The following is a 26,508-nucleotide window of genomic DNA, read 5'->3' as shown; positions in this document are numbered from 1 at the left end:
AATAAAAGTAATGTATGCCATCTAAACATAACCAATGTACACTAAGCGGGGGATATTTGATATTGCCAGCTGAAACAAACTAAATCCGGTGGAAAACAAAATGAAAAATAAAAGAACGGCCAAACTTGTATTCCCCTTCATGCCATATTAATGCCAGAATTGCCTCCTATAGGTTTCAAATTGAGGATAACCCCGCCCCCCACCCCACCTCCCGCAAGGAACTAAACCATGAAAAACTTGACAGCCAAGGTCACCACGACTTTGCAGCAACCAACGAGCACTCGCGTTTACGGGTGTTGGCGAGTTCCGCGTGTGCGGTGCGCACATGACGATATTTTTCAGCTCGTTTACGCAATTATCAATTAAGGCAAGGGAAGCGCGCCTGCGACAAATTGAGCTGCTGCACCGTCAGGCACCAATGCTCAACCTTTGCCTTGGGGACGTTAAAAGCCAACAAAAGCTTGAAGCACCCTATCCAGATAACATCGGGCTCATTGCAAAACTGTTTACGACGTACACATTTTCCATAGCCCCTAGGCACTGACATGCCACAACAATTGCTCGTGACCTTTATACATCACCATTTAACATACGCCGAGAACACATGTACGGAACGAACAAGCCGGTGTTTATTTTAATGAAACACAGGACGCGCGTGTATTGTATAGTACAAAAGCACAACTTGATGCCGAACACAGATGTCACACATGCGCACGCTGCCCCTATTAAACATTTACACGCTGCGCTCCCCCCACTTTATAAACGATGGCAATCGAGTCATGAATTGTGCTGTGTCCCTATCCATTGCAAAAAACATGGCAAGGTCAATTAGGATCTGCGGATGTTTTCATGCCTGGCTGCCACAGAACGTGCCAAACGGAAAATATTTTATATATATCATATAAATAAACGCCTGTGTATTATACTCTGCATGTTCTCCACCGTGGTCGCGTGGATTTTCCTCCGGATCCTCGGGTTTTTCCCTCCTCCACATTTAGAAACATGCTTTTAGAGTATTTGGCTGCGATAACTTTCCACGTGATAAGCCACTTCGTCGCTTCTGAAAACTAACTTTATAGCTCAGTGGGCCTTATCTGGTATAATAAAAAAAAAATAAGTAAATAAGTTGAATCCAGATTGGCATATTGTACATAGTGACCAAACTGAACGGGCCGCATCCGATCACAAAAAACAGGCCCTCTGCCAAGTTAAAATTAAAAAATATTCACAATTTATGGAAACTGATCACAAGAAGATTAGTGGCCCTAAATGGATAACGCGGGTAGGTTGTCTTGATTGGGCCCCACCTGAATGGATCGTGTGTGGATGGAATGAAATGTCCAGGTTGGGTGGCAAACACGAAGCCAAGGGCTGGGTCAGCACTGGGCTGAAGTCAGAATGTGCCCACCGCCACCCAGCACGCACCAGGCCCTCCTCTGCGAGTGAACGCCATCACTTCCTCTTATACCTGCCAGAGAGAAATCCAGCACACGTTGACGCAACGCGGCAAACACACCCTATCGAAGCTGGACTCGGCAGGGTCAGAATAAGGGGTCTGCCAGAAAGACTCCGAATAAAATAAATATGCAGCCCGACCGCTGTTCAAGCGCAAAAGCAACCGTGTGCAGTAGGACACGGTGGTCAATCCGTACGCCACCCCACACCCCAAGGGCACGGGGATCACCGATCGTGCTCCCATACAGCTGCTGGTACGTATGTAGAACCTTTAAGAGTGTGCTCCTAATCTCAGCTCGTTACCTGTATAAAAGACACCTGGGAGCCAGAAATCTTTCTGATTGAGAGGGGTCAAATACTTATTTCCCTCATTAAAATGCAAATCAATTTCTAACATTTTTGACATGCGTTTTTCTGGATTTTTTTGTTGTTATTCTGTCTCTCACTGTTCAAATAAACCTACCATTAAAATTACAGACTGATCATTTCTTTGTCAGTGGACAAACGTACAAAATCAGCAGGGGATCAAATACTTTTTTTCCTCACTGTACATAGGCAACTGCTCTAAATCGGTGGGGGGGGGGGGGGAGGACAAACTAAACGGAAAAAAGCAGTTTTAAAGAAATGAGTTTTCAATCGAGATTTAAAAGAGCATAGCTCCAGTGGCTTCATAATATTCGAAGGTAGAGCATTCCAGACGGCCGCAGAAACGCATCTGAAAGCGCGCAATGCAGTCTTTGGGTAAGCACGCACTCTCGTTTAAGCACATGAATTTGCTATAAAATTGTAAAAAATATGTTAATGGTTATAAAGTTAGTGTTCAGTTAATAGTTATGAAGTGTTAAAAACATCTAAGTGTTGATTGAGTGTAATTTTAATTTAATATGATCATTTATTGTAAAAAAAAATATTTGCAGTCGGCCAGAAAAACTCCCATCATTGGAAAGGGTCTCTCCACCCCCAATTCGTATTGTGCCCTCCTACAAGCAGGTTGTCTCCATGTTCTCCAGTTTCCTCCAACACGAAGCCACCCGTTAATGTAAATGGACAAACATTTCGGCGAGTCTTAAAGACGGGGACACTTACCGTCCTTTGGACTTGAACTTTCCGCCCTTCCTGCGGGTGTCCATCCCGAGCTTCTTGCGCTCGTCAAACGTCGGCCTTCAATGCGACACGGCAGAATATGCAGAGACGTTAGCTTCATTCAATATTACTCTTGTTGGTTCTTTCATTCAATAGAGTTTCAACGGCCGCCAGAGGTCGCAAACGGGTTTTGATTCCTTACCCGTACCCGGCCGCACCAGGGTCGCAAATGGGTACCCGTACCCGGCCGTACCCGTACCCGGCCGTACCCGTACCCGGCCAGGTACGGCTAGCCGGGTATCGGGTAGGGTACGGGTACCCGGTTGTGACCTCTGACGGCCGCGCCACTGACCTCCAAATGGTAGCAAACATAGGAAAGTGGCAGGTGATTTAGTCTCAGGGCCACGTGATTAGTGTTAACGGTCACGCAGACGACAAACAACAATCGACAAATCAAAACGTAACCCCTGCAGCGTGGGTTTGTTTAAAGAGGAGGAGGGGGGCATTCAAAAACACAGGGTGGTGGCACGGCACAGTATATTTTCAAAAAGATAAAATTTTAAACAAACGTTCAATGGGCAAACAGAAACCATAACAATACATAATCTGCTTTTGTCCATCCTTGACTGATTTGAAGCAGATGTGTACACGGAATATATTGATAAAGCTATGGGTGTGTGTTTGTCGAATAATAAAATGTCAAAAGTGATTTCCTGTCCAAAAGTGCATTGAAATGGTGCTCATCTTCATTTGACGGCCCTGAGCCAGTGGTGAAATTTCCACATTCCTGTGGCAGGCGACGAGTCCATCCACAGGACAACCGCTGCCGACTTCCCCGCAAACAATGGTAACCCATTTCATCGAACCAATAACATCATGGAGTCAACCTTCAACCAGGAAGTTGAACTCGCAAACCTTCCAATTGCGAGTCAGATCAGAATCAGAATAATTCTTTATATTGGAGGAATCCCATGAGCAACGACGCTCTCTTTCACAGATGTCCAGTAGTTTTCACAGAAGTCCAGCATGCGCGAGTGCCGTGTGAAACGATCGCTCACCCGGCGCGGTACTGCTTGAGGGCCTTGCGGCTCGTGTTGGTCAGCTCCCGGTCAAACGTGGCGATCTTGGTGGGGCGTGTGTCTTCTGTTCACCGTTCGGAAATTAAACAACGCCGGGGGGGGGGGGGGGGGAGGAGAGGAACAAAGTGGGCGGGAGGAGGTGGGGGGGCGGAGGAGAAAGTGGACAAGATGACAAATGGAGTCATTTTAAGTTGCTTGCATCCTGAAATATCGCACGCGACATCTTGTGAAATGCGATTCCCAGAACATGTGGCTAAAACGACGAAACGTACTACATATCGGACACACAATGCTTATCGTGTTATTTCGAAAAAGAAAAAAACCTACGCATTGTTGGGAGCCAATGGCTAATTGGTTTCCTGCGTGTGGACATTTTAATAAGCCGCAAAATACAACCACCACTCCACGCAGCTCTGACGTCCGTCCATAAACCAGAAGCACAAGCCTCTTTAGGAAAGTGCACCCCCTGCTGTTCCCATCTTGCCTAGCATCACAACTTCACTAAACACTTTGAGTGAGGAAATTAACTATGGTTAATATGCAAATTGCACTCCACAGCGTCAGTCTACCTCGATCTGCCCGAACATGAAAACCAATTGAAATCATGGACACACGACTTTTATTACACGTCAAATCAATGTGCTGCGGTTGCTTTGAGCTCTCCAGATGAATACAACCCGGCCTAGCGACACGAAAACTGTAACACGTACAACTCTTCTCCGTCAATCCACTGCTGGATGAGGAGCCTCCCCATTCCGTACGGGTCAACCGCGGGGGTTTCTTGACCATACTTCACCACGCCGGTCTGTGCGGGTTTAGTGACGATGGGAAGTATGGATGATGTGTGAAGTACAGCACAAGAGTGCATTTTCCCACGCTGCCCTCTGCCGCACACCACAGCCCCAGACAAACCTCCCCCACCCCCAATCCCGCAGTCTAAAGCCTATAACACCTGGCGTCCGGCACGGTGAGCTTCTCATGCGAGCACCATCAAGGCTCAACCTTTATAACGGCGATCTATTTCATAACAGCCATCCCATTAGTCGCTGCGTAGGCTAATAATCCATGGACCAAAACAGAATCACAGAATCGGAATAAATAATTATACTGGAGGAATCCGATGAGCTATAAAGCTCTTTGTCACAGATGTCCAGTCAGTATGGGGGCGGGTAAGAACGTTACAACAACAAAAAATACAACAAACACGAGTAGTGCAAAGAACAAAGGTAAACAAATCACCCAAACACAAACAACACTAAATCATCCCCCGATCCTACCAAGCAAAGCCCACCGAGGCACCAACTTATTTTTCAAGCAACCTGCCCACAAATGACAGCTCAACAACAAGTGGCCCATCATTTGGACATTTATAGCAGCAAAAAGATCTAAATCTCAATGCATGTTTCTAAATAAGTCGAGAGCATCGGGAGGACATGGAGACATGCAAACTCCAAATATACAGCAGGCGTCCGGGTCGGGATCTAAAGTAGGACTGGGGAGCGAGCGGGCACGAGAAAGGTGACCCAACTTGCTCCGAAACCACTCTGGGTACTCACTCCTCCACCTCGGTCGGCGTGCAACCCAAGGCACGGAGATTCACCGATCGATAAAAAAACCACCTTCAAGCCCACGCAACGGTACACCTATAAATTTGCACGTGTGAAAAATCGACAAATGAAAATGATATGTTCGATGTGGCGTTGTATTTACACCGATGGAGTCAACGAAACCGTCCGAATGGTAAAGCGCTTCAACCTTCGCCCAATGTTCGATGTCCGGAAACCAGTGCCGTTCAACGACCACTTTCTCGATTAAAAAAAAGTGGGTCCCAAAACGCTAGCATCTGGGTCTGGCTGTATACGTGCGTCTGCGCGTAGAACTTCTTTCGCACCGTTACGTAACCAACCTTGCTGATCGGAAGTGCGCGGGGGGAAGGACAACAAACTAAACACGATAAAGCAGTTGTAAAGACATTCGTTTTCAATCTGGAAGTGGCTGCTGTCCCCCCTTGCCCTGCCCTTCCCGTCTTTCCGCTGCCCTGCGTGAGCTGAACGCGCGGTACCTTTGGGACGGGGCAGGTCTTCCGGCATGACGCGAGCCCTCTTGGGCTTGCGGCTGCGCTTCATCGTGCGCTCGGCGTACATCTGCGCCTTGACGATCTCAAACTGGGCCCGGTCCTCTGGCTGCTCACGGCGGCCAATGCACACACACACACGCACGCGCACACACGCACGCGCACACACACGCACACACAAAGACAAACCTTTAACAGACTGTTGGGGCAAGTGCTGTTTGCGAGCACCTATGAAGGCCGGCACAGCACACAAGGGGGTGGGTGGCCAGCACCACGCCCGGCCGCCTTTGTCTCCCTAGTGGCGATGTTTACACACTACTGCACCAAGTGCTCATTCGAGGCTAAGTCGACCTGGGGGAGGCCCAGATAATCGTCACGGGTATTGGCCATGAGCGGGAATCGAACTCGGGTTGCCGGGTTTGTAGCGCAGCGTAGCGCTAACCGCCACACTACCGCTCCCCACCATACACACACACATCGGCAGACGTCGTCAACGGTCGGCATAACCAACGCAACTTACAGAAATAAAACCGGCGACTTGCGAAGTGCCCCAAAACGACAACATCATTAATCCCCCCGCAAGGTCACCGCAGTAGACTCTGGATATAAGGACACTCACTTTTTCTTGGGAGCAAGGCCAGCTGTGCTTCTATCTGAAGTGTGCTTGTACCAGAAGTTGCCCTTTGCCTTCTAACCCTCCATCAATGTACGGGAAACATGTGTTGCTAAAATCATAACTCTAGTTCTATAAGGCGTGCTTATATCCAGCAAATCTATTATACCCCCAAAAGGAAATACGTGACAGGCACTAACATAATAGACAGAAGGAACTGTGCATCGCTAAGCAATGTCACCGCCTGAGGCCATGCCGTCACCATAACATAATTTTAAAAATTTACGAAAATGCTCCAAACGGACGTCGGAAGGACAACATTAGCTTCTGGCGCGTTCTAGCAGAGTGGCTTTGGCAGCGGGCGAAAACACCCTGGTACCGCCCTCAGGGGTTGAGACAACCCTAGTCAGGATGAGCAAATCTGAGGCCGGAATTTTCTGCTTCTGAAACTCCCAGGGGGGCACCTTGTACTAAAAATGATGGTGACCATGGCCACACACGGCACGACCGACCGACCCAATTTGTAAATTTTCACGTTCTTTTTCGATTTAAAGCTTTCGTGACTGCAGGGATTCATCTTCTTGGTTCTTTCGGTAAAGTCACGTAGAAGGGAAATAATAAAATAATAAAAATAAAACATTATCAAATAATATCTCACGACGTTTCGGCCACAACGCAAGCGGCCGTCCTCAGGTGAAGAACAGGTCTGTCGGGAAGACAGCGTCTGAATGAATTTGCATATCAAGAGGAATATACGCTCCAAGCCTGGGGTGTTTCATTCAGACGCTGTCTTCCCGACAGACCTGTTCTTCACCTGAGGACGGCTGCTTGCGTTGTGGCCGAAACGTCGTGAGAATTATTTGATTATGTTTCATTTTTATTATTTTCCTTCTACGTGACTTTACCGAAAGAACCAAGAAGATTTCACGTTCTTATTTGTGGATGCAAGGAGACACCGTGCGCGGCGTCGTCGTCGTAGCGACGGGGGGGCACCGGGCCTCACCGTCTGCTGCTTCTTGCGAAGCTCCTTCACGTGCTCCTGACGTTTCTTCTTTCCCATCAGGGCCGTGTCGTACTGCTGCAGCGCCTTCTTGGCTAGGGATGGGAGAAGAAAAGAAATACATTGCAAGGGCTGTTTGCGAGAATTTAAAAAGGCCAAAATGGCGCACAACGAGACTGGTGAGGCCAGCGTAGGTGCCCGACCACCGATGTCGATTCCGGTGTTGATGCACCGCACAAGGTACTCTTCTTTAAGGTACAGGACCAGTTCTGATGTCACTCTCCACTGGTGTTAGCCGTGACCGGCAACTAAACCCAGGTCACCGGGGTCGTAGCGCAGTGCGCTAAACACTACGCCACTGCTGCGAGTGTGCGTCATTGTAATGCATTCTTGGCTACACAAAAAGATAAAGATCCCCGGTATAGTTAGCGACACAGTTGAGACAACTGCTGTTGGCTCGCATCCATGAACGAGGCGGTGCTTGTGGCCAGGACTATGCCCGGCAACCATCGCCTCCCCAGCACCGATGTTAACGTAACACATCAGGCACTGGTTAAATACGCACGCGCGTGCCCAACTCTAAGATGACCTGCCAAACGAATTAATTAAAGATCAAGAGGTGAAGCGGCACATGCCGCTTATTATTGAAATTCACTGTCCTCAATTCAAACAGGTGGAAGCGCACTGCGTGGTGGAGCCCGTCCGCTTGTGGTAAGCAGGAAGCTCGTGTTCCAACCAGCGGTGGCTCTGAAGTGCGCTCACCCTTCTCCTGCATGCGCTCCTTCTTGGTCTGGAACCAGGTCCTCGCCGCCTCGTCCTGCACCGTTCCGTCCAGCTGCTTCTGAGCCTTACTGAGCTGCGCCACCACACCAATCATCGTAACAATAATTACACTGGTCAACACACTTTTTCTGGCATAAGGTATTCCAACGGTTTTAATGTAATTGTGGGGTGCTGATTCCAAATCTGGCATCAGTTTTTGTCTATCACATCAGGTTTTTGAGATATCAAATAATGCATTTTCAATAAAAACTGCAGAAGAAAAATATTAAAATGTGGATATCTACATCAATTTATATTATAAACACACTATCCTAAAAAGACAGCACCATATTTTAACACTAAAGCAGTCACTGACTCGCAACAACTTGCAATCATAGAGTTAATTTCGGGTAAAATCAATTAAAATGGGGTATGCCAATAGCATAAAAATGAGATGTGATAGAGCAAATCAGCACCCTGAAATTAGTCTAAAACAGCTGCAAAAGTCCAGGCCAGAAATTTTTTTTTGTTGACCAGTGTAATCAATCTGCTTCTTCTTCGTATGGCTGGTGTTGATGTAGGGCAACAACGATAATTTGGACATGGATGTGGTCGAGCTAGATAATTGCGTCAAAGAGTCGCGGAGTGGTGCATCGTTGTGATGATGCCTCCGTTGTATTTGTGAATAAGGAACATTGAGTCGTGAAATGTTCAATGGTTCTAGTCTGGGTGACCCAGTCACGAACGCTGGAGAGAGTAATTATTTATTTTACATTTGTGCAAGTATCCACGTTCGTGACGATGCGATTTAGGGTTGCCCATAGGCTTCCTGGACAATGTTGATCATTATAATAATTCACAGCCAGGAAGCTGCCGAGGTGTACGAATTGGCACAAAATCAAATCAAGAAAAGAAACCTAAAAGGCGCAAGTTGTGTTACGTCCGTGAGGTTTTGCAACAAAATCGACAAGCACAGGGTTCCCATTCAGTTCTCCATTTAGCAAGGTCGGCTACATACGGTGCGAAAGAAGCTCAACACGCAGACGTTGTAACAAGATTCCGTACCTGGTTCTCGGAGGCGCAGAGCTCTTTGTCTTCTCGCTCCAGGCGTAGCACTGCGTAGATGTCCTTCTCCATGTTCTCAATCTTAACGCGGAACTTCTCCACCACCTCTGCAGGTACAGACGCACGTTGTTGGGGCGATGCAGCAGCAGCGGCGGCAGCAGACAACCTGCCTCGCTCTGGAACTCCCTCCCCAAGGCACCTCCACCTGGTTCCCCTCTCCACTTCCAAGTCCCCCCCCCCCTCTCAACTCCTTCCTCTCTTCAACACCGTGCCTTCGGATCCCCTTAATCACTTCCTTTCCCTCCTTCCGTGGGTTGGAGGGTGGGCGGGTGGGTGAGCAAGTGGGTAGGTGAGTAGAGAGTGAGAGGGTAATCGAGCGAGATGCTTCCTTTCTCTCCTTCCCTTGCCCACCCCCCCTCGCATTCCTCGTTTTTATATTTACACTCAGAGACGTATTTCTTATGGGTGCATTACTAATGTACGGTGTTTTTGTTCGCAGCTAGACCGATGAATTGATAACACTTAAAACAAATAACCCTCGTCAGCTGATCGAATATTCTACGGAGAAAAAACTCATTTTATTAGTCACGAAACTAAGTCTGAAAAATCAGATTTTGGGTACTTTGCCAGAAAATTAATAAGATCCGTTGATCAAAATATATTAGGCGCAGTTGTTACTATTTTCTCAGCATACGACCTAAGATAATCAAACTCGTATGGCAATAATATCTGGACAAACCACACCACCAAAGCCTTGACCACTTAAGCTTAAATGACCAAACTTTCACGAAACAATAACAAATAACAATCGGAATGTGCAGCCCTCCGTCGATCCACTGCTGGATACGAAGGCCTCCTGGGTTCCAGCAGTGAGTGGATAATTGAGGACGTTCATAGCCATCAGATTTTGGCTGGCCATCGAACAAAGACGGTGACCGCATTGTGCGCTTTCAGATGTGCATCTGCGGCCGTCTGGAACGCTCTTCATTCCAATATTAGGAAGCCACTGGAGCTATAACACTTTTAAATCACCTAGATTGAAAACTAATTTCTTCAGAACTGCATTTTGTGTGTGTTAGTTTCTTATCTTTTCCCGCACCTCCGATTAGCACGGTTGGCTATGTACGGTGCGAAAGAAGTTCAACGTACATAAAAATCCACAATGCAGGGGGACAGCGTTGGAGGTTGCGGGGGGAGGGGGGGCAGGGCGGCGCACCTGGGGGCAAAACGCGGCTCTTGACGGTGGACCTGGCCTGCTTGACGATGTCCTTGAGGACCCGGCGCTCCGTCTCGCCGACGAGCGAGATGGAGCGGCCGGCGCGACCGGCGCGCGCTGTGCGCCCGACGCGGTGCACGTAGTGCTTGATGGTGCTCGGCATCGTGAAGTTGATGACCTGCGAGAGGGCGGGGGTTCGCAACGTCGGGCAGGCTTATTGCGCGTCGTGCCGCCCTTTTCTTTGGGACGTACACGCTCACTCGGTCAACGGCGATGCCTCCCAATCATTAATATCATCAACAAAACGATCGATTCCTGAATGGAATTGGGGACCTTGAAGCGTAATACTGCTCGGAGGGTGACATATTACACAACACACATTCCGAGTGACAGAGGCTCAAGAATACGAACACAGCTGCGGGAAAGGTTTCACGATTTACACCCCTCTGTCACGTCTCCTGCTTCATTGGTATCCAAGCCCTTTGTCGATCCACTGATGGATGATGGCCTCCCGTACACCATGTCAGTCATGGGGGAAGTTGTTTGACTGTACTTCACCATGCTGGTCAGTGTGAGTAGGCCAGTAGGAGGGAGAAGGGGGGGGGGGGAGACCCCAGGGCCGGTTCTTGAAATAGCTCGCCACTGATGTTAGCCGTGACCAGGAACCAAAACTCACGTGGCAGGGCTTGCACCGCAGTGCACTAATAACTGCGCCACTGCTCCATGCACGCAGTTAGATTTGTCATGCACACTCACGATCTGTAATGAAACACAAATCTGATAGTGTGCACGGATCGCATGCCAACATCCGCGACGAAGAATTTCCAAATCCGGCGTCGTAGTCGAGACACGGATCGACGTTCCTCTCCGCCAACCGAGCGTTAATGTGGCACCTTCCTTCCCCAGCCACGAAGCGGTAAAGCAGGCACGGCAGGTAACGAGGCTCAGGCGCAAAATCATTTCTCAACTGCAAGCTGGCAACTTGCCAGCGTGCCTGAAGAAACAAAATGGTTTTCAGCGGTTTTTTTTTATTTTATTGCCCGCTGGGTTGCACGGATCAGAAACATGGGACTTTCGGGAGGGGAAAATTGAACAAGCGCTGAAAATTGCGCCAAGCAGCGCGGAGGAGGTTGTGGCCGCTTGTAATTACGCTGAAGGGAAGAGGATATACTTGGATCAGAGCATGCATGTCAGAGACATCAAATTGACTGTTAAAACAATTGGGCTTGGGCAGGTGATCTCTCATAACAGTGGCGGCCGAATAAAATAAAGAGGTTACAGGCTGGAGAAATTGTCTGCTGCGGAGATGAAGTATAGTAGGCCCTAGATGATTTTTTTACATCACAAGAACTGAGAGACGGCAACAACTTGGGAGAAGCCTTCTTGCCGTCGTTGAGAGATCAAGGCCAATGACGATAGTGATCTGGCTGGCGAAAGGAGCCGAGTCAATGAAACGAGGCCCTTCGGCTACAACGTGCCGCCGTTCATCGCCGAGCGGGATTGCCGAGCGTGCAAGATTAACACCGAGGACTACGTACGGTTTTGACACCCTCGATGTCCAGACCTCGTGCCGCCACGTCCGTTGCCACCAGAATGTCAATCTGATCGTCCTTAAACCTCCTGCGCAGAGCAACAGTAACGACAGACATTACACTTTCATCAGCCCTACTAGAAGAGAAACAACATTTTGCAGGCCAGCGCTGTAAACAATCTACTAAATTATAAAATAAACAATATTTTTTTACCAATTAAGACCCAATGAGCTACATAGCTCTTTTACTGGTAGGAACCACCTGGTTCCACCAGCCCACAGGGGATTATTGTGTCCGTCCGTCGTACATCCAAAAATGGGAGGGGTGGGGCTGGGTGGAGAGGGGAGGGTGGGGAGGGGCTGAGTGGGGAAGGGAGGGACTGGGTGGGGAGGGTGGGGCTGGGTGGGGGGTGGGAGGGGTGGGGCTGGGTGGGGAGGGGCTGGTCACCCCGTGGTGCCCTTATAAAACTCAACGTTTAACCTACTCACACCGGCTTGTGCCCGCCCTCACAGTTGGCCATATTTGCGGAATACACCACGCCGCCGTTGACTCTGGCTATTGACCGAGCAACCCAACGTTCTTACCAGCTCCCTCCGCAGGAATGTGTTTCAGAAGCGACCAGTCCACAAAAGATAGCCCAACGAAGCAGCTTATCATGTGGAAATTTATAGCAGGCAAATACTTTAAACGCACGTTTCTAAACACCTCGAGCAGCATCGGGATAAGCCACCACTGGGAGTCCCCTTGGCTAGGCCGTAGCATGGCAATGAAATGGTCTAGATGCGATGGCAAGGCACTTTGAATTTAAGTGCCCTATAAATTCAAATTCTTATCCTTAGTACTGATAACCTATAATGGTGGTGGTGAGAGGCACGAGATGGGATTGTGGAACTAAAGGACCTGGGGGTAAATTATAAATGAGATAAACTGCAATTACAAATAACAAGAAATAGAGATTGCAATTCATTACGAACTACACAATTGCATCTGTAACCGACCCCAGGTTTTGAAGCCAAGATTGAACCTGTCTGTCAACCCAGTCTGTGTAAAATTGTGCCATTTCATCAATAAAAACCGAAGGTTAAACCCACACAATGTACATGTCGAACTCTGCACGGAGGAAGAGTATTTCAAATAAATGTTTATGCCGTGCATGATGAGCTCACTAACTCTGTAACCGCAAGAGGAGTTGCATTCACCGGAAAAGCAACAAACGCCCCCGCCCCCCCAATTCGTGATAATTCATCGGACCGCAAGGGGAACGTAATCGTTGCACGTCCATTGCTCAATTGCGAGACATTTCTATCGTGTTTGTATTTTTGAAAAAGGACAGGGGGTGCAGCGGTGCTGCAGTGGGTAGTGCGCCGTGCGACCCGAGTACGATTCCCGCTCACGGCCAACACCGGTAACGAAATTCTGAACCGGTCCTGGTCCTCCTCTAGGTCAACTCGGCCTTAAATGAGTACATGGTACTGTGTATAAACATCAGCATTGTGGAGACAAAATGCGTGCTATATTCTTAGGTTTTTTCGGTAAAGTCACGTAGGTAAAACATTTAAATTAATAAAAGTAAAATTAAAATAAAATAAAAATCACGATGTTTCGGAGGCAACACAAGCTTCCGTCTTCAGGTGGAACCGTCACAGCACGATAGCTGTATCAAGTAAATGAAAGATTACAAGAGATACCACTCCGTATTTTATATACCGTATTATATATATGGAGTGGTATCTCTTGTAATCTCTCATTTACTTGATACAGCTATCGTGCTGTGACGGTTCCACCTGAAGACGGAAGCTTGTGTTGCCTCCGAAACATCGTGATTTTTATTTTATTTTTATTTTACTTTTATTAATTTTAATTAAATTTTTTTACCTATGTGACTTTACCGAAAAAACCTAAGAATATGATTCCTTGCAGTCATGAAAGCTTCAAATCTAGAAAAAATGCGTGCTGCTGACCACCCGCCCCCTCATGTGCCGTACTGGCCTTAACAGGTGCCCGCTAGCTAACAGCACCCGTACCCGAACAGTCTGTTAAGGGCTATTCGGGGGTCGTCGTGAGCACGCACGCATCGTGTACACGCGTTCGCACCGCAAGGCCTCCAGTCGCTGCGTCTGGGACAGGTTCCCGTGGAGCTCGCCCACACGCAGCCCCAGCAGCCCAAGCAGGATGTGCAGGCGGTGCGCCTGCTTCTTGGTCTGCGTGAACACCATCACGTGGTCCTGGAAGGTGCGAGTCAGCAGCGCTGCAAGCGGACAACACCCAACACACACAACACCAGCCACCGCTGTGATCACCCCTCCCATCCAATTTTAATTTACAATTAGTCGATGGAATCTAACCGAGGACCGGTAGTCGTTGACTCGCTCCATCAGATATAACCCAGCTCTACAGTCACGACGTTCCAAATGTTGAGTTACACGCACAAGAGCACAGAGCCCACCGCGTGGCCTCCAGGCCGGGTGACAGCAATGGACCGAGTCGTCGACCACGCCTGTAAATCAGCGAGCATTGAGCGGCACCTGACACGATGCCCTCGCGGTCTCCCTCCCGGTTGGGGCGGATTCGCACAAACTCCTGCCGCAGGTACGGGGCCACGTCCGTGTTGCTGTTCACGAAGATCTTCACCGGGTGCTTCAGCGACACCGCCGCCAGGTCCTGCACCTGGCTCGCCGAGACGCCGGGTCGGAGAGAGAGAGAGAAACGACGCAGATCGTCAAAAAAGTTGTCGTTACGGTGGGCCGGGTGGCCGAGGGACGGGTACCGACGCCGCGTGGCACGGCGGAGTTGCCAAGTCGCAGAGTTGCAAACTTCAAGTGTATCTTAAATTTCTATTTAAAGCTTTCGTGACTGCAGGGATTCATCTTCTTGGTTCTTTCGGTAAAGTCACGTAGAAGAGAAATAATAAAATAATAAAAATAAAACATAATAAAATACAATTCTCACGGAAAGACAGCGTCTCATTCAGACGCTGTCTTTCCGACAGACCTGTTCTTCACCCGAGGACGGCTGCTTGCGTTGTGGCATAAACGTCGTGAGAATTGTATTTTATGTTTAATTTTTATTATTTTATTATTTCCCTTCTACGTGACTTTACCGAAAGAACCAAGAAGGTTCAAGTGTATCTTGTTCAACCGTGTGAGAACTCCAGAGACCAAGGATAGCTTAATTTGGAAATAGTGACCTGCGACCATTAGTCTGTCAGTAGCGGGCGACGATTGCTGTAGAATCCCAATTGAGTCATTTGCAAAGTCATTTTAAACCTGACGCCGGCACGAGATCGCCAGTTCTACGAGAACGACGCCGATCATTAGGATGCGGTGACGGTGGCCGGCCGCGTGGCCGAGATGAGTCAGGGCAGCAATGGAGTCAGCACTGCCGAGACCCTGGATGTGAATCCAGGTGCGATCCGTCCAGTGGTAGTGCAGCGGTAGTGCAGCGGTTAGCGCGCTGCGCTACAAACCCGGCGAACCGAGCTGGATTCCCGCTCACGGCCAACACTGGTGAGGATTATCTGAACCGGTCCTGGGCCTCCCCTAGGTCGACTCAGCCTCAAATCAGTACCCAATGCGATGTGAAACATTGCTACTAGGGAGACAAAGGCGGTCGGGCGTGGTGCTGGCCACGCACCGCCCCTTTGTGTGCTGTGCCAGCTTTCATAGGTGTTGGCTAACAGCACTTGCCCCAACAGCCCTATGAAGGCTATACGGGGATCTTTGTGTTTTATCCGTGATTAAACCGGGTTGTGAATTGTAACCGGTCGATGAAGTCTCAACCTGGCCGCCAACGGTTGCACGCAAAAATGAGGGCATTTTGCTTAATTTCGGATATTCCGGTATTCTCAGGTTGATTGTAAGGCAATTGACACTCTTTGCAAAGCAATTCTAATTACAATTAAGGCAGCATTAAGCCCGTAAATTATAATTACAATGTGGTTGCAATTCATTCCGTATTACACAATTACAATTGCAACCATCCCCAAATCTAATGCAGGATATAGAAAAAATGGTGCACCACCTGGTGTGGCATAAGATGGGATTTCAGAGGCACTTTTCTGACACCATGTTCTAAAAGTTGTTCTCGGACAAGGCGTAATGTTACACTGCTTCAATGTGAATATTCCGAAAAAATATAACTCTCATCATCTCAACACATGGCACCGATTGAGCACTTGGAATAAAAATTTGGGGAAGAAAAGACCCCACATTTAAAAAAATAAACCACTGCAATACCACCGACCTCACACATAGACCCATTTACTTGCAACAACAACAGCAGCAGCACCACCTGCTCCCCACCTGGTCGGTCATCGTCGCAGAGAAGAGCATCGTCTGCCGCTGGTGCGAACACTGCCGGATGATCTCCTTCATCTGCTCTTCGAAGTACTCGTCCAGCATCCTGCGCAAAGGGGGCGAGAACATCTCGCGATTACACCGGGGTGTGGGCTGGACACGCAAAACGGTGTCCGTGACTGCAATCCCCCACGACGCAAAGGCCGTAGTACTGCAAAACTGGGGCCAATTGCAACTGTGTAATTTAAGCGACAATACCGGTCAGCCTCGTCCAGGATGAGAATCTCGATGCTGCTCAGATCAAAGGACGGGCAGTTTTGCAGATGGTCAATGAGTCGGCCCGGCGTAGCGATGAGGATGTCGGGGCCTGCACGCAGCGCCGCCTCCTGCGTCTTGATGTCGAGGCCGCCTGCGTGCAGTGCAGAGGGGGGGTGGGGGATTGATCACAAATGCGCACTAGTCACACGTGGCCATCGCAACAGCTGCCGCCGACGACGGCGCCGGGGAAAAGAGAGCAGAGTCACGGGGACGAGAAAACCCGCGAACAAGAGAACCACACGTTCACACACGCAAAAAGACAAAGGTGCCCCATACAACCTTAACAGACTGCTGGGGCAAGTGCTGTTAGCGAGCACCTAAGAAGGCCGGAATGGTACACGAGGGGGTGGGTGGCCAGCACCACGCCCGGCCGCCTTTGTCTCCCCAGTGGCGATGCTTACACTGCACAAGGTACTCATTTGAGGCCAAGTCGCCCTAGGAATGGTTCAGATAATTTGTCACTGAGGTTTTCCGTGAGTGGGAATTGAATTTGGGTCGCCAGGTTCGTAGCACAGTGGGCTAACCGCTACACTGCCCACACACACAGTCAGCCTCATGCACGCACGAGATGCATGCACACACACCTTCTCGGTCTCATTCACAGAAGACGATGCATGTACCAGTATACACACACACTAGGGCAGTGGTGGGAAACTTATTTCCCAAGACTTCACTTCACACAGCATGCGGGCACACAGCTACCACTTCTAAAGGCTGCTCATACATTACAAATTTCTGTCAGTGTAAGAATCACAGCGACACTTATTAGCTCCTGGGGAAGGGTGGGGGGGGCTATATTCAACCTAGCAACACCGTTACAACTTTTAGCGTGTTTAGCCACTGAGGTCGCTGCAAGCTCATGCTTACACTCAGGTCGACACGCACATTATTTTTTAAAATTATTATCGGAAAACGCTAAGGTGCGCGTGTTGATGTGTCGCACTCCAAAGGTGTTGTAAAGTCCTGCTCGAGCCCTCACTCAAGGAAAATGTTCCACACCCCTGGGCTAAAGGTTTTTACATCAAGTATATTGCCGTGGTGTAATGGTCAGCAGCACACTGCACTTGCAATCCAGAGGTCGCCAGTTCATCCAATCTCCCAGCATGGCTTCATCTTTATCGCTTCTCAACGTATGTATGTATGTATGTTAAACCTTTGTGGCACCGTACGTAGTCAACCTTGCTAATCAGAGGTGCAGGCGAAGGGCAACAAACTAAACAAGAAAATCAGTTCTAAAAGAAATGAGTTTTCAAGCTAGATTTAAAAGTGCATAGCTCCAGTGGCTTCCTAATATCGAAAGGAAGAGCGTTACAGACTGCCGTAGAAGCGCATCGGAAAGCGATCGATGCAGCGACCGTCTTTGTTCGATGGTTATAGCCATCAACACACTTCCAAAGCACGCGTACTAATAATGCGCAGGCCACCACAAAGTTATTTGAAAGGTCACAATCGGTGCTCAAGAGAGGAAGGAAGAGTTTCCCGGCCCCCGTCGTGTGAGGTCACGCACCCACGGCGAGTGAGCTCTGCACGTTGCAGAACTGCGAGAGCTGGCGCGTGACCGAGTGCACCTGGATGCCGAGCTCCCTGGTCGGCACCAGCACGAGCACTCGCGTCACGGGGGCCTGCCGCGGCTTGTACACGAGCCGCTCCAGCACCGGCAACATGAACGCCGCCGTCTTGCCTGCGCGCGGTCGGTGTTGGGCAGGGGAGGGAGGAGAGAAAGTGAGCGAATTGGCGGATGCATTATTGCACGTACCTGTGCGTGCGTGTTGGTGGGTGTGTAAGCGGGCGTTCGACACTTCACGTGGCCTCAACGTGCACTTGGCCTGGCACAAGCGTCGTGGTGACGTCACCGCCACTTAGTGGCGAATAGCGGTTGTTGTTGTTGTGTAAGCAGTATCCGAGAATGCAGACATGTTCCAATATTATCGGCCTGATATTTTTGACGCATGTCAAAAATATCAGGCCGATAATATAATGTACGTTGAACTACTTTTGCACGGTAGGTAGCCAAGCATGCTAAATAGGAGGTGGGGGGAAAGGACAACAAACTAAAACGAATTATTTTTATTATAATAATGACCAACGGCCGCTTTGTCAATTGACTGCACGATGACGGCCTCCTTGCGTCATGCGGGTCACGAGGGTTATTTGACCGTACTTCACCACGATGAGCCGTGACGTTTGGCGAAGATGGAGGACCACTGATGTTCGGAGAACAGTACAATGCAACAATAGATCAGGCTACACTGTCCTCTGTTGGCAACAATGACGCATCCCAAAAACAAGCTCAACAAAACAACAATTAGAATGTTCGCAACGCTCGCCCGCGCTTACCGGTGCCTGTTGCAGCGCAGGCACAGATGTCTTTGCCCAGGAGCCCCACGGGGATACAGGACTTCTGGATGGGTGTCGGCTGCAGGAACCCCATGCTGGATATCGCCTACGACACGCACACACACACGCGCACAGAGGTGCGAGACAAACGCAGTTGAACGTGGGCGTTTTGTAGGGAGAGGTTGTGCAGTGGTTCCCACTCTGCTCTACAGAGCCCGTGACCCCAAGTTCGACTGCCAAACACGGCCAGCATCAATACCGAGTCAGATCAAAAACTTATCCTGGGCTTTCTCCACGTCGACTCGGCCTGCATTGAAAAACTAGCATAGTGTGTAAACCTCAGCACCGGGGAGACAAAGGTGGTCGAGTGTGGTGCATGTGACATGCCGGCCTTAATAGGTGATCGCTAACAGCAATGCGCCAACAGTCTGTATGGCTAGACAAGGAACTTGATTTTTGTCTTGACACGTGAAATTGACAATTATACACCCTTAAGGATTAATTAAACACCGGCAACAAAGACAAAACAGCATGCCTGTAGCCCCATGTGTGTTGTCACAGCTCAGCATGCGGAGGTGCCTCTGACATAAAACAAATATTGTACGCGTGGATGTGAGATTGAAATGCAGCAGCAGGGGGCTCCGCGTGCAAGTGACAAGGAAGCACCTTAAGAAGAGGCCGAGAGAGGTTCATGTCCGGGAAGGTGATGTTTTTATCAACGAAAGGCGCATCTTCGAAGAAAGGCTTCTCTTCCTGCCAGGGCGCAACAAGAAAAAAAAAATCAGGTCAACCCAAGCGCGCAGATTGCATGACGTGCACCACATTCGAGCGCGTCTCTTCGTCGCTGTCTTTCCCTTTTTGTGCACAGTGAGGGTGCGAGACTGAAACATAAAACTAGGTCAGATGGCAAACTACCAAACGGAAGGGGTCCGTGTGCGGTTAATAAAATTGCATTCGTACAAACTCGGTGTGCGTTTATGTAAGTTTGCGTCATTATGGCTGTCACGCTGACATGAAAAGACCAGAACTCGGGTTCAAGGTTTGCTTGTTATGTACGTCACGTAAAACAACCGATTAAAAAAACGTTCAGTTTTTTCTTTCATAATTTGTAGAGAATATACTAATAAAAATGTAGTCAACTCAATTATCTGGGGTAATCGTGGGATGGGTGCACCAGATAAAACACGATTAATGCTAAACACATGTAAATTAGGATATGAAAATGAACTTAGTGTTTTCCTTAAGATGTAGAATTTGTCATTGTTTTTGTTTCTTAACTTGGTTACTTGCCAACGTGAGCATAGTTTATCCACAATGTAGATAATCCACCCAAGAATAACCGAGTTACCTGTAGTGTGTGATCACATAATATACGCTGTAATTAAGTGCAATGCACGCACAACGCGCTATGGATGTACTTACGCCTTTAAGCTTCTTTTTCTTTTTCACCTTCTCCTTTAAAACGTCTAAAAGAGTGAACAACACAACGAGAGCAATTAAGGTATTTCAACATCGGTTTTTCTCATCACAGTATTCAAGAATGAGCCTCTCCCAGCCACCTAACAGCCAAGCTGCTTGGGCAGTCTCGCAAATCACTACACATGAACCACCAACCGTCATTGGAAATCAGTAACTCGCTCCCATCTTCTCTTTTCCCAAGTTCTTATAATCTAAACTATTTTTTATTTTACCCGTAAAGGCCCACTGGGCTATATAGATATTTTTCGGAAGCGACCTGGCCACAAATGACAGCTCAATGAAGTGGCTTATCAAATTGAAATTTATAGCAGCCGTCAAAATACTCTAAACACATGTTGATTCTAAATGTGGAGGCAAAAACTGGTGGACCCAGACAAAAATCCATGCGCGACCAGAGGGAGAACACGCAAACACCAAATTTAAAGACATCAGGGTCGGGATCAAACCCACAAACTCCTGCATACCAGGCGAGGTAGTGCACACATGCCTAGCAGTGGCACGCTTGTCACCCGCTGCAGATGTTTACGGTTAGAAGTCAGCGGCCGCCCCGATTATCACTTTGGGTGTAGTAACATGAATCATACTGTGAGTCATCTGATTCACAGTGGATATTATAGATCCCCTTATGTCATTTGCAAGCGCAAGTCATTGCGTGCTGCTGGCATCATGGTCCGAATTTGTCAATTTCGAAAATTATCTACACATTACTCAATTGGGATTATAAGCGTGTAGATTGAACTTCTTTTGCACCATACTCAGCCAATTGTACTAAAGCCCCAGGTCGCTTTTGCAAAGTAGACTATTCGGGTCTCTTGAATTCTCACGTGGTTCAACAAAATAAACTTGCTCAAAGAACGTGCTAACTGTTACGTATTACAACTTTGCTCGTGTTGTTAGTTGCTGGCCACGTGACATTTTGGCCCTCTGCTCAGCAACGATGTAAAAAAAAATCTTAAGCCGGCGAGTCTTATTATTTTTAAAACACCCACCGGATTTCTGAACGTCATCGTCCGACGAGGATCCCGTCGCTTCATTGCCGCTCTCATCGTCACCCTCTTCGCTGCTTTCTGCTTCCTTCTCTCCGTTCTCCACATCCTTTGCTCCATCCTCTTTGCCTTCGTCTTCATCTTCCTTCCCTTTGTCGTCGTTTTCGGAGGTATCCTGAAGACAATCACACATTAAGATTTTTTTCACCCAGTATAATTACTTCAACGTGTAAAAAAAAAATCCAATTACAGAGCGCTGTAATTTACCTTTGCCATAACATTGCAAGATTATCATGTTACATCAATTGTAATAACACTGCAAATTTAAATTGCATCAAATATAAAAAAAACAATCATTCCATTAAAGAACATCACATTTGAGTAGACTTCGTTGCTATTGTGAATACCATTTAATGAGCTTACCGCTTTCTTTCTCTTGCGCCTCACTTCCGCAATCTTCTCATCCAGCGTGGTTGCGTGACGCTGTAACAGACACGCATATCACAAAACAATCCAAATATATTCAGGAAAACTGATTAAACAATTTTCACGACAATAAAGACGACTACTGACGTAGCATCAGAAGTAGTTCTCTAACGTCATTGTCAGCAGCCCGTTCTCTGACAAAAGCTGGTGTGCTACAAGCTGCCAACATGCCCAATGGAAGTTTGTTGCGGTACAACTGAAATTATTCGTAAAATAAACATCAAGAGACTCGTTGCATCAATCGACAAACAAGAAAAATGTGAAGAAATGTTTATTTTATTCAACTTTATAGTGTTTTTCTTAAAGAAAAATGTTACAGTGTATATTCCTTGCTGTAACGTAGGATCAGAAACACGGTAATTTATCAATAAAATTAAACCAAAGCTAAAAGGTATGGAAATAAACATTGATAATTGCATGCTTGGTTGGAATCACACCTCGAGACAAGATGAGGAACACTGCTTAAAGAGCAAATATGAATCACACATCACATTGACTTATGAGATGGAGCATCAAAGGCCGGCCACACACAACGCTCGAAGAGATGACTACTGGTGGTCGAGACTCGTAAAATAATAACAAAAGGAGAGAACGACGCCTGATACGACTAGCGTGGAGGAATGAACTTAACTCGAGTGCAATTTCTGAATGGATCGTTGCCTTCAAGACCGTGAGAGATGGCACCCGGCTTTGGAGGAATTCACTCAGCAGTGCGAAAGGGCATGGCCAACGATATCGCACATCGCTACAGCTTACATTCACTCGCAACGTAACACCTGAGACTGTGCGCAAATGCTCACCTTCTTTACTCTTTGGTTTTTTCGGTAAAGTCATGCAGGTGAAAACTAAATAAAATAAAACTAAATTGAATTAATAGTTGTTTTATTTTTATTTTATTCAATCAATTTAGTCGTTTCATTTTTATTTTATTTTCACCTACGTGACTTTAACGAAGCAACCAAAGAGTATGGATCCTTTCAGTCACGAAAACTTCAAATCTAGAACTCACCTTCTTCTTGGCCATCAGCATGATGTCCCGCTCCCAGTCAATGGCGATCTCCCCGTCGCGCTCCATGAACGCGAAGTCATCGCTGAAGTCGGCGCAGCGGCCACGCACCACCGGCTGGGCCTTCTTCTTTTTCTTCTTCACGACGGTCCCATCCTGGCCGGGCGAAGAAGGTGACAGGGCATGACAAGACAGCATTGCAGCATTCGATGCGCGCTTGCAAAAAAAGACAAGGGAGGTGCTTCACGCGGTCATGCAAAAACGACGTGATGTGTGCTGCAGGTGGCGCATGCTCGCCATCCCGTCACTTTGGAGGCTGCGGATTCGATTTTGTTTTTATTTTGATTTTGCTTCATTGCGGTTGCTGAGCACGGGCCCCAAAGGGGCAGAATGCCAAACAGAGGCATTTAAGTTGCGCAATTAGTTGAAGAGTTAATGCATTCCTTGAATTAAGCAAGGTACAATAAGAATTTGGGGAAATAGATTTGGAGGAAAAACCCAAAAAGAGCAATTAGAAAAAAAAATCGCTGGATATCACTGAGATTCGCGAAACTCCGAAACCTGCAGGACTGCGAATTGGCCGCGAGATGGCTGTGAAGCAAAACGGATTCGTGAATTCGTCTGTGCAGTTCTTTGAGCGCTCGTTACATTCCAGGCCACGGCTGTCGAGTGATAATTATATCCGAGCCGATTCTGCACCCCTCAAACCGGCAATGACCAGCGTGGTGAAGTATGGTTCCCCTTTGATCGGCGTGGTGTGGAGAGGCCTACGAAAGACCAGTAGCGACGATATAACGCAGAGTAATACTGGTAGGAACCTCCTGGTTACACCAGCCCACAGGGGATTATTGTGTCCGTCGTGCAGGGAGGGGCTCGGTGGGGAGGGGCTGGGTGGGCTGGGTGGGGAGGGGCTGGGTGGGGTGGGGCTGGGTGGGGGGTGGGAGGGTGGGGAGGGGCTGGGTGGGGATGGGAAGGATGGGGCTGGGTGGGGAGGGGCTGGTCACCCCGTGGTGCCCTTATAAAACTCAACGTTTCACCTACTCACGCCGGCTTGTGCCCGCCCTCACAGTCGGGCATATTTGCGGAATACACCACGCCGCCGTTGACCCTGGCCATTGACCGAGCAACCCAACGTTCCTACCAGCTCCCTCCGCAGGAATGTGTTTAAGATGACAAATTACGTCCGACACTCAAACGACGATGTAACTAATCATCTCGTGACAGATTCCCAACTTTACTTTGGCCTATATCCTCAACTAACGCAGCATCAATTATCGGTCGGTTACATGAACATTATTTTTGACTAACATGATGCGTATTACTGATCCGCTCAAACGAGACCATTTTCATTCTAGATTTGACCATTTTCAATAAGTGAACATTGCCAGCTTTACCACTAACCATATGGACACGCGTCCACGTTTCAGAGGCCTTACAGTAGCAAGCAGTAGGTCATGAAGAAGCCAAGCACTTGTGTATACTGTATGTTTATATGTAGTGTAGCGGTTAGCGCGCTGCGCTACGAACCTGGCGACCCGGGTTCGATTCCCGCTCACGGCCAACACCGGTGACGATTATCTGAACCGGTCCTGGGCCTCCCCTAGGTCGACTCAGCCTTAAAAGAGTACCTGGTGCGGTGTGTAAACATCGCCACTGGGGAGACAAAGGCGGTCGGGCGTGGTGCTGGCCACCCACCCCCTCGTGTACCGTTCCGGCCTTCATAGGTGCTCGCGAACAGCACTTGCCCCTACAGTCTGTTAAGGCTACACGGGGGATCTTTATATGTACGTTTGTGCAGTGTGTGTGTGTGTTGATAGGGTAACAATATGCGGTTGTATTTAGGCGCTATGCAAAGTGAAACTCCGTTAGTTTTTTTCTTCACCATCAGGATCGGCATACACACGAGAACGATGGGAGAAATCCACTCAATCGCGCAGTACGTAGGCCCACGCCAACCCAGTCGTGGTCTATCCACTGCTAGACGTTACCGCATTAAAAACCAAGTAACTCGTACAGTATAACCAACACACTAGCTTCACTAGTGGCTATGAGACGTTAACTACCTCGCCTGGTAGTACAGGAGGTCGTGGGTATCTATCTCGACCCTGATGCCAAGTATATTTGAAGCTTGTATTCTCTCTCTCTCTCCGCGGTCGTGTGGATTATTCTCCGGGTCGTCCGGTTTTGTTCCCCCTCCACATTTAGAATGAACATCACGGGGTGTTTTAGAGTATTTGGCGCTGCTTTAAATACTCACACAACGATGAGACCACCTCCGTTGAGCGCTACCACTTGCGATAGCCGAAACATAATCTACGGCAGCTCAGCGGCGCTTTTACTGGTACATTTTATTTTATTTTAACTAGTTTAGTTTTAGTTTAACACCAGCTAGACAAACCACCGCCACGTGTTTAAACTCCCCACCACGTGCATCCATCACGGGCCTTGCCGAGCCGCGAGCTCTCCCGCCGCCCGCCGCAGGTTGAAGATGACCGCAGTCTGCCTGCCCCCCTCATCACACGCACCTCGTCGTCGCCAGAGTCGCTCTCCTCCGAGGCGACTTTCACTTCGTCGTCGTCCTCGATCGTCGCGACGAGGTCCAAGTCGGCCATGGCCACCACTTCTTCGCGTTCACGTTGGGTGCACACCACGTGGCCTCGAAATCTATACAGCGCATAGGCGGGTCCCGGAACACACCTCCCCCCCACCTCCCCCCAGCCCCCACCAACCCCCACTACCCCCCAGCCCCCACCCACCACTACCCCCCAGCCCCCACCCCCCACTACCCCCCAGCCCCCACCCACCACTACCCCCCAGCCCCCACCCACCACTAGCCCCCACCCACCACTAGCCCCCACCCACCACTAGCCCCCAGCCCCCACCCACCACTAGCCCCCACCCACCACTACCCCCCAGCCCCCACCCACCCACCACTACCCCCAGCCCCCCCCACCACCCCCCTCCCCCCCACCGTGATTTGCTCAGCGCCGCGCCTCTAATTGGTTGGCGCTCGTCACGTGATCGAAAAAGGTGACCAACCGGTTGAGGCGCGTGGCGAGCGAGAGCGCGCCGCGCTTGTCCGTTGTGGCAAATGTAATCGGTGTGCAGACGGGTAAAAGTTCCCCCCTCCCCGCCCACTCTCACTGGAAACGCTGCATAGCAGGGGGAGGTGTGGTGGTGGCTTTTTTTAGTTCCGCGTGAATTAGTTCCGTCAACATCACGTTTGAGACATCAGTAAGGGTGGGGAGTTGTTTTGGAGGCTTGGATCGCGTAAATGGTTATCGCTAAAATAGCTATCGTTAAAATAAAAGCCAAATGCAGAAAACCGCCACTGTGGACGCATGCGCTGTGGAGCACGCCTCCACTTTTACCGCGAGAAATCTACTTTAGATCAACACACCGGCACACGAGATCGCATTGCCACATATCATCCACTTGCTTGACTTCCCGGCTTCGCCCGGGACTTGGATTCACCACGCCCGGCCGCCTTTGTCTCCTCAGTGGCGATGTTCACACACCACACCAGTTACTCGTTTGAGGCCGAGTCGACCTAGGGGAGGCCCAGGACCGGTTCAAATAATCGTCACCGGTGGTGGCCGCGAGCGGGAATCAAACTCGGGTCGCCGGGTTCGTAAACGTTGAGTTTTATAAGGGCACCACGGGGTGACCAGCCCCTCCCCACCCAGCCCCACCCCTCCCACCCCCCACCCAGCCCCTCCCCA

The 26,508-nt window shown here is 49.0% G+C and overlaps 1 protein-coding gene across 1 annotated transcript; it reads right to left on the bottom strand.

The window, feature by feature from the left end:
* Positions 1–607: 607 nt before the first annotated feature.
* On the bottom strand, positions 608–25,483 carry DDX27 (DEAD-box helicase 27). Its single transcript, XM_078601866.1, has 21 exons — positions 25,312–25,483; positions 22,790–22,942; positions 21,718–21,777; positions 21,298–21,469; positions 20,252–20,295; positions 19,496–19,582; positions 18,830–18,935; positions 18,000–18,173; positions 16,433–16,583; positions 16,181–16,280; positions 14,405–14,546; positions 13,974–14,127; positions 11,886–11,967; positions 10,348–10,525; positions 9,132–9,238; positions 8,067–8,160; positions 7,308–7,399; positions 5,680–5,800; positions 3,597–3,681; positions 2,542–2,616; positions 608–1,468 (listed from the first exon to the last, which is right to left on the bottom strand). The coding sequence occupies exons 1-21, from the start codon at positions 25,396–25,398 to the stop codon at positions 1,453–1,455; spliced, it is 2,280 nt and encodes a 759-aa protein (XP_078457992.1). The 5' UTR covers positions 25,399–25,483; the 3' UTR covers positions 608–1,452.
* Positions 25,484–26,508: the final 1,025 nt, after the last annotated feature.

This window comes from Lampetra planeri, chromosome 17, assembly GCF_965212315.1.
Source record: "Lampetra planeri chromosome 17, kcLamPlan1.2.h2, whole genome shotgun sequence".
Classification (NCBI taxonomy): Eukaryota; Metazoa; Chordata; class Hyperoartia; order Petromyzontiformes; family Petromyzontidae; genus Lampetra; species Lampetra planeri.
Note: the sequence above shows the minus strand (reverse complement) of the source record. Positions and strands in the feature narration are given on the sequence as shown.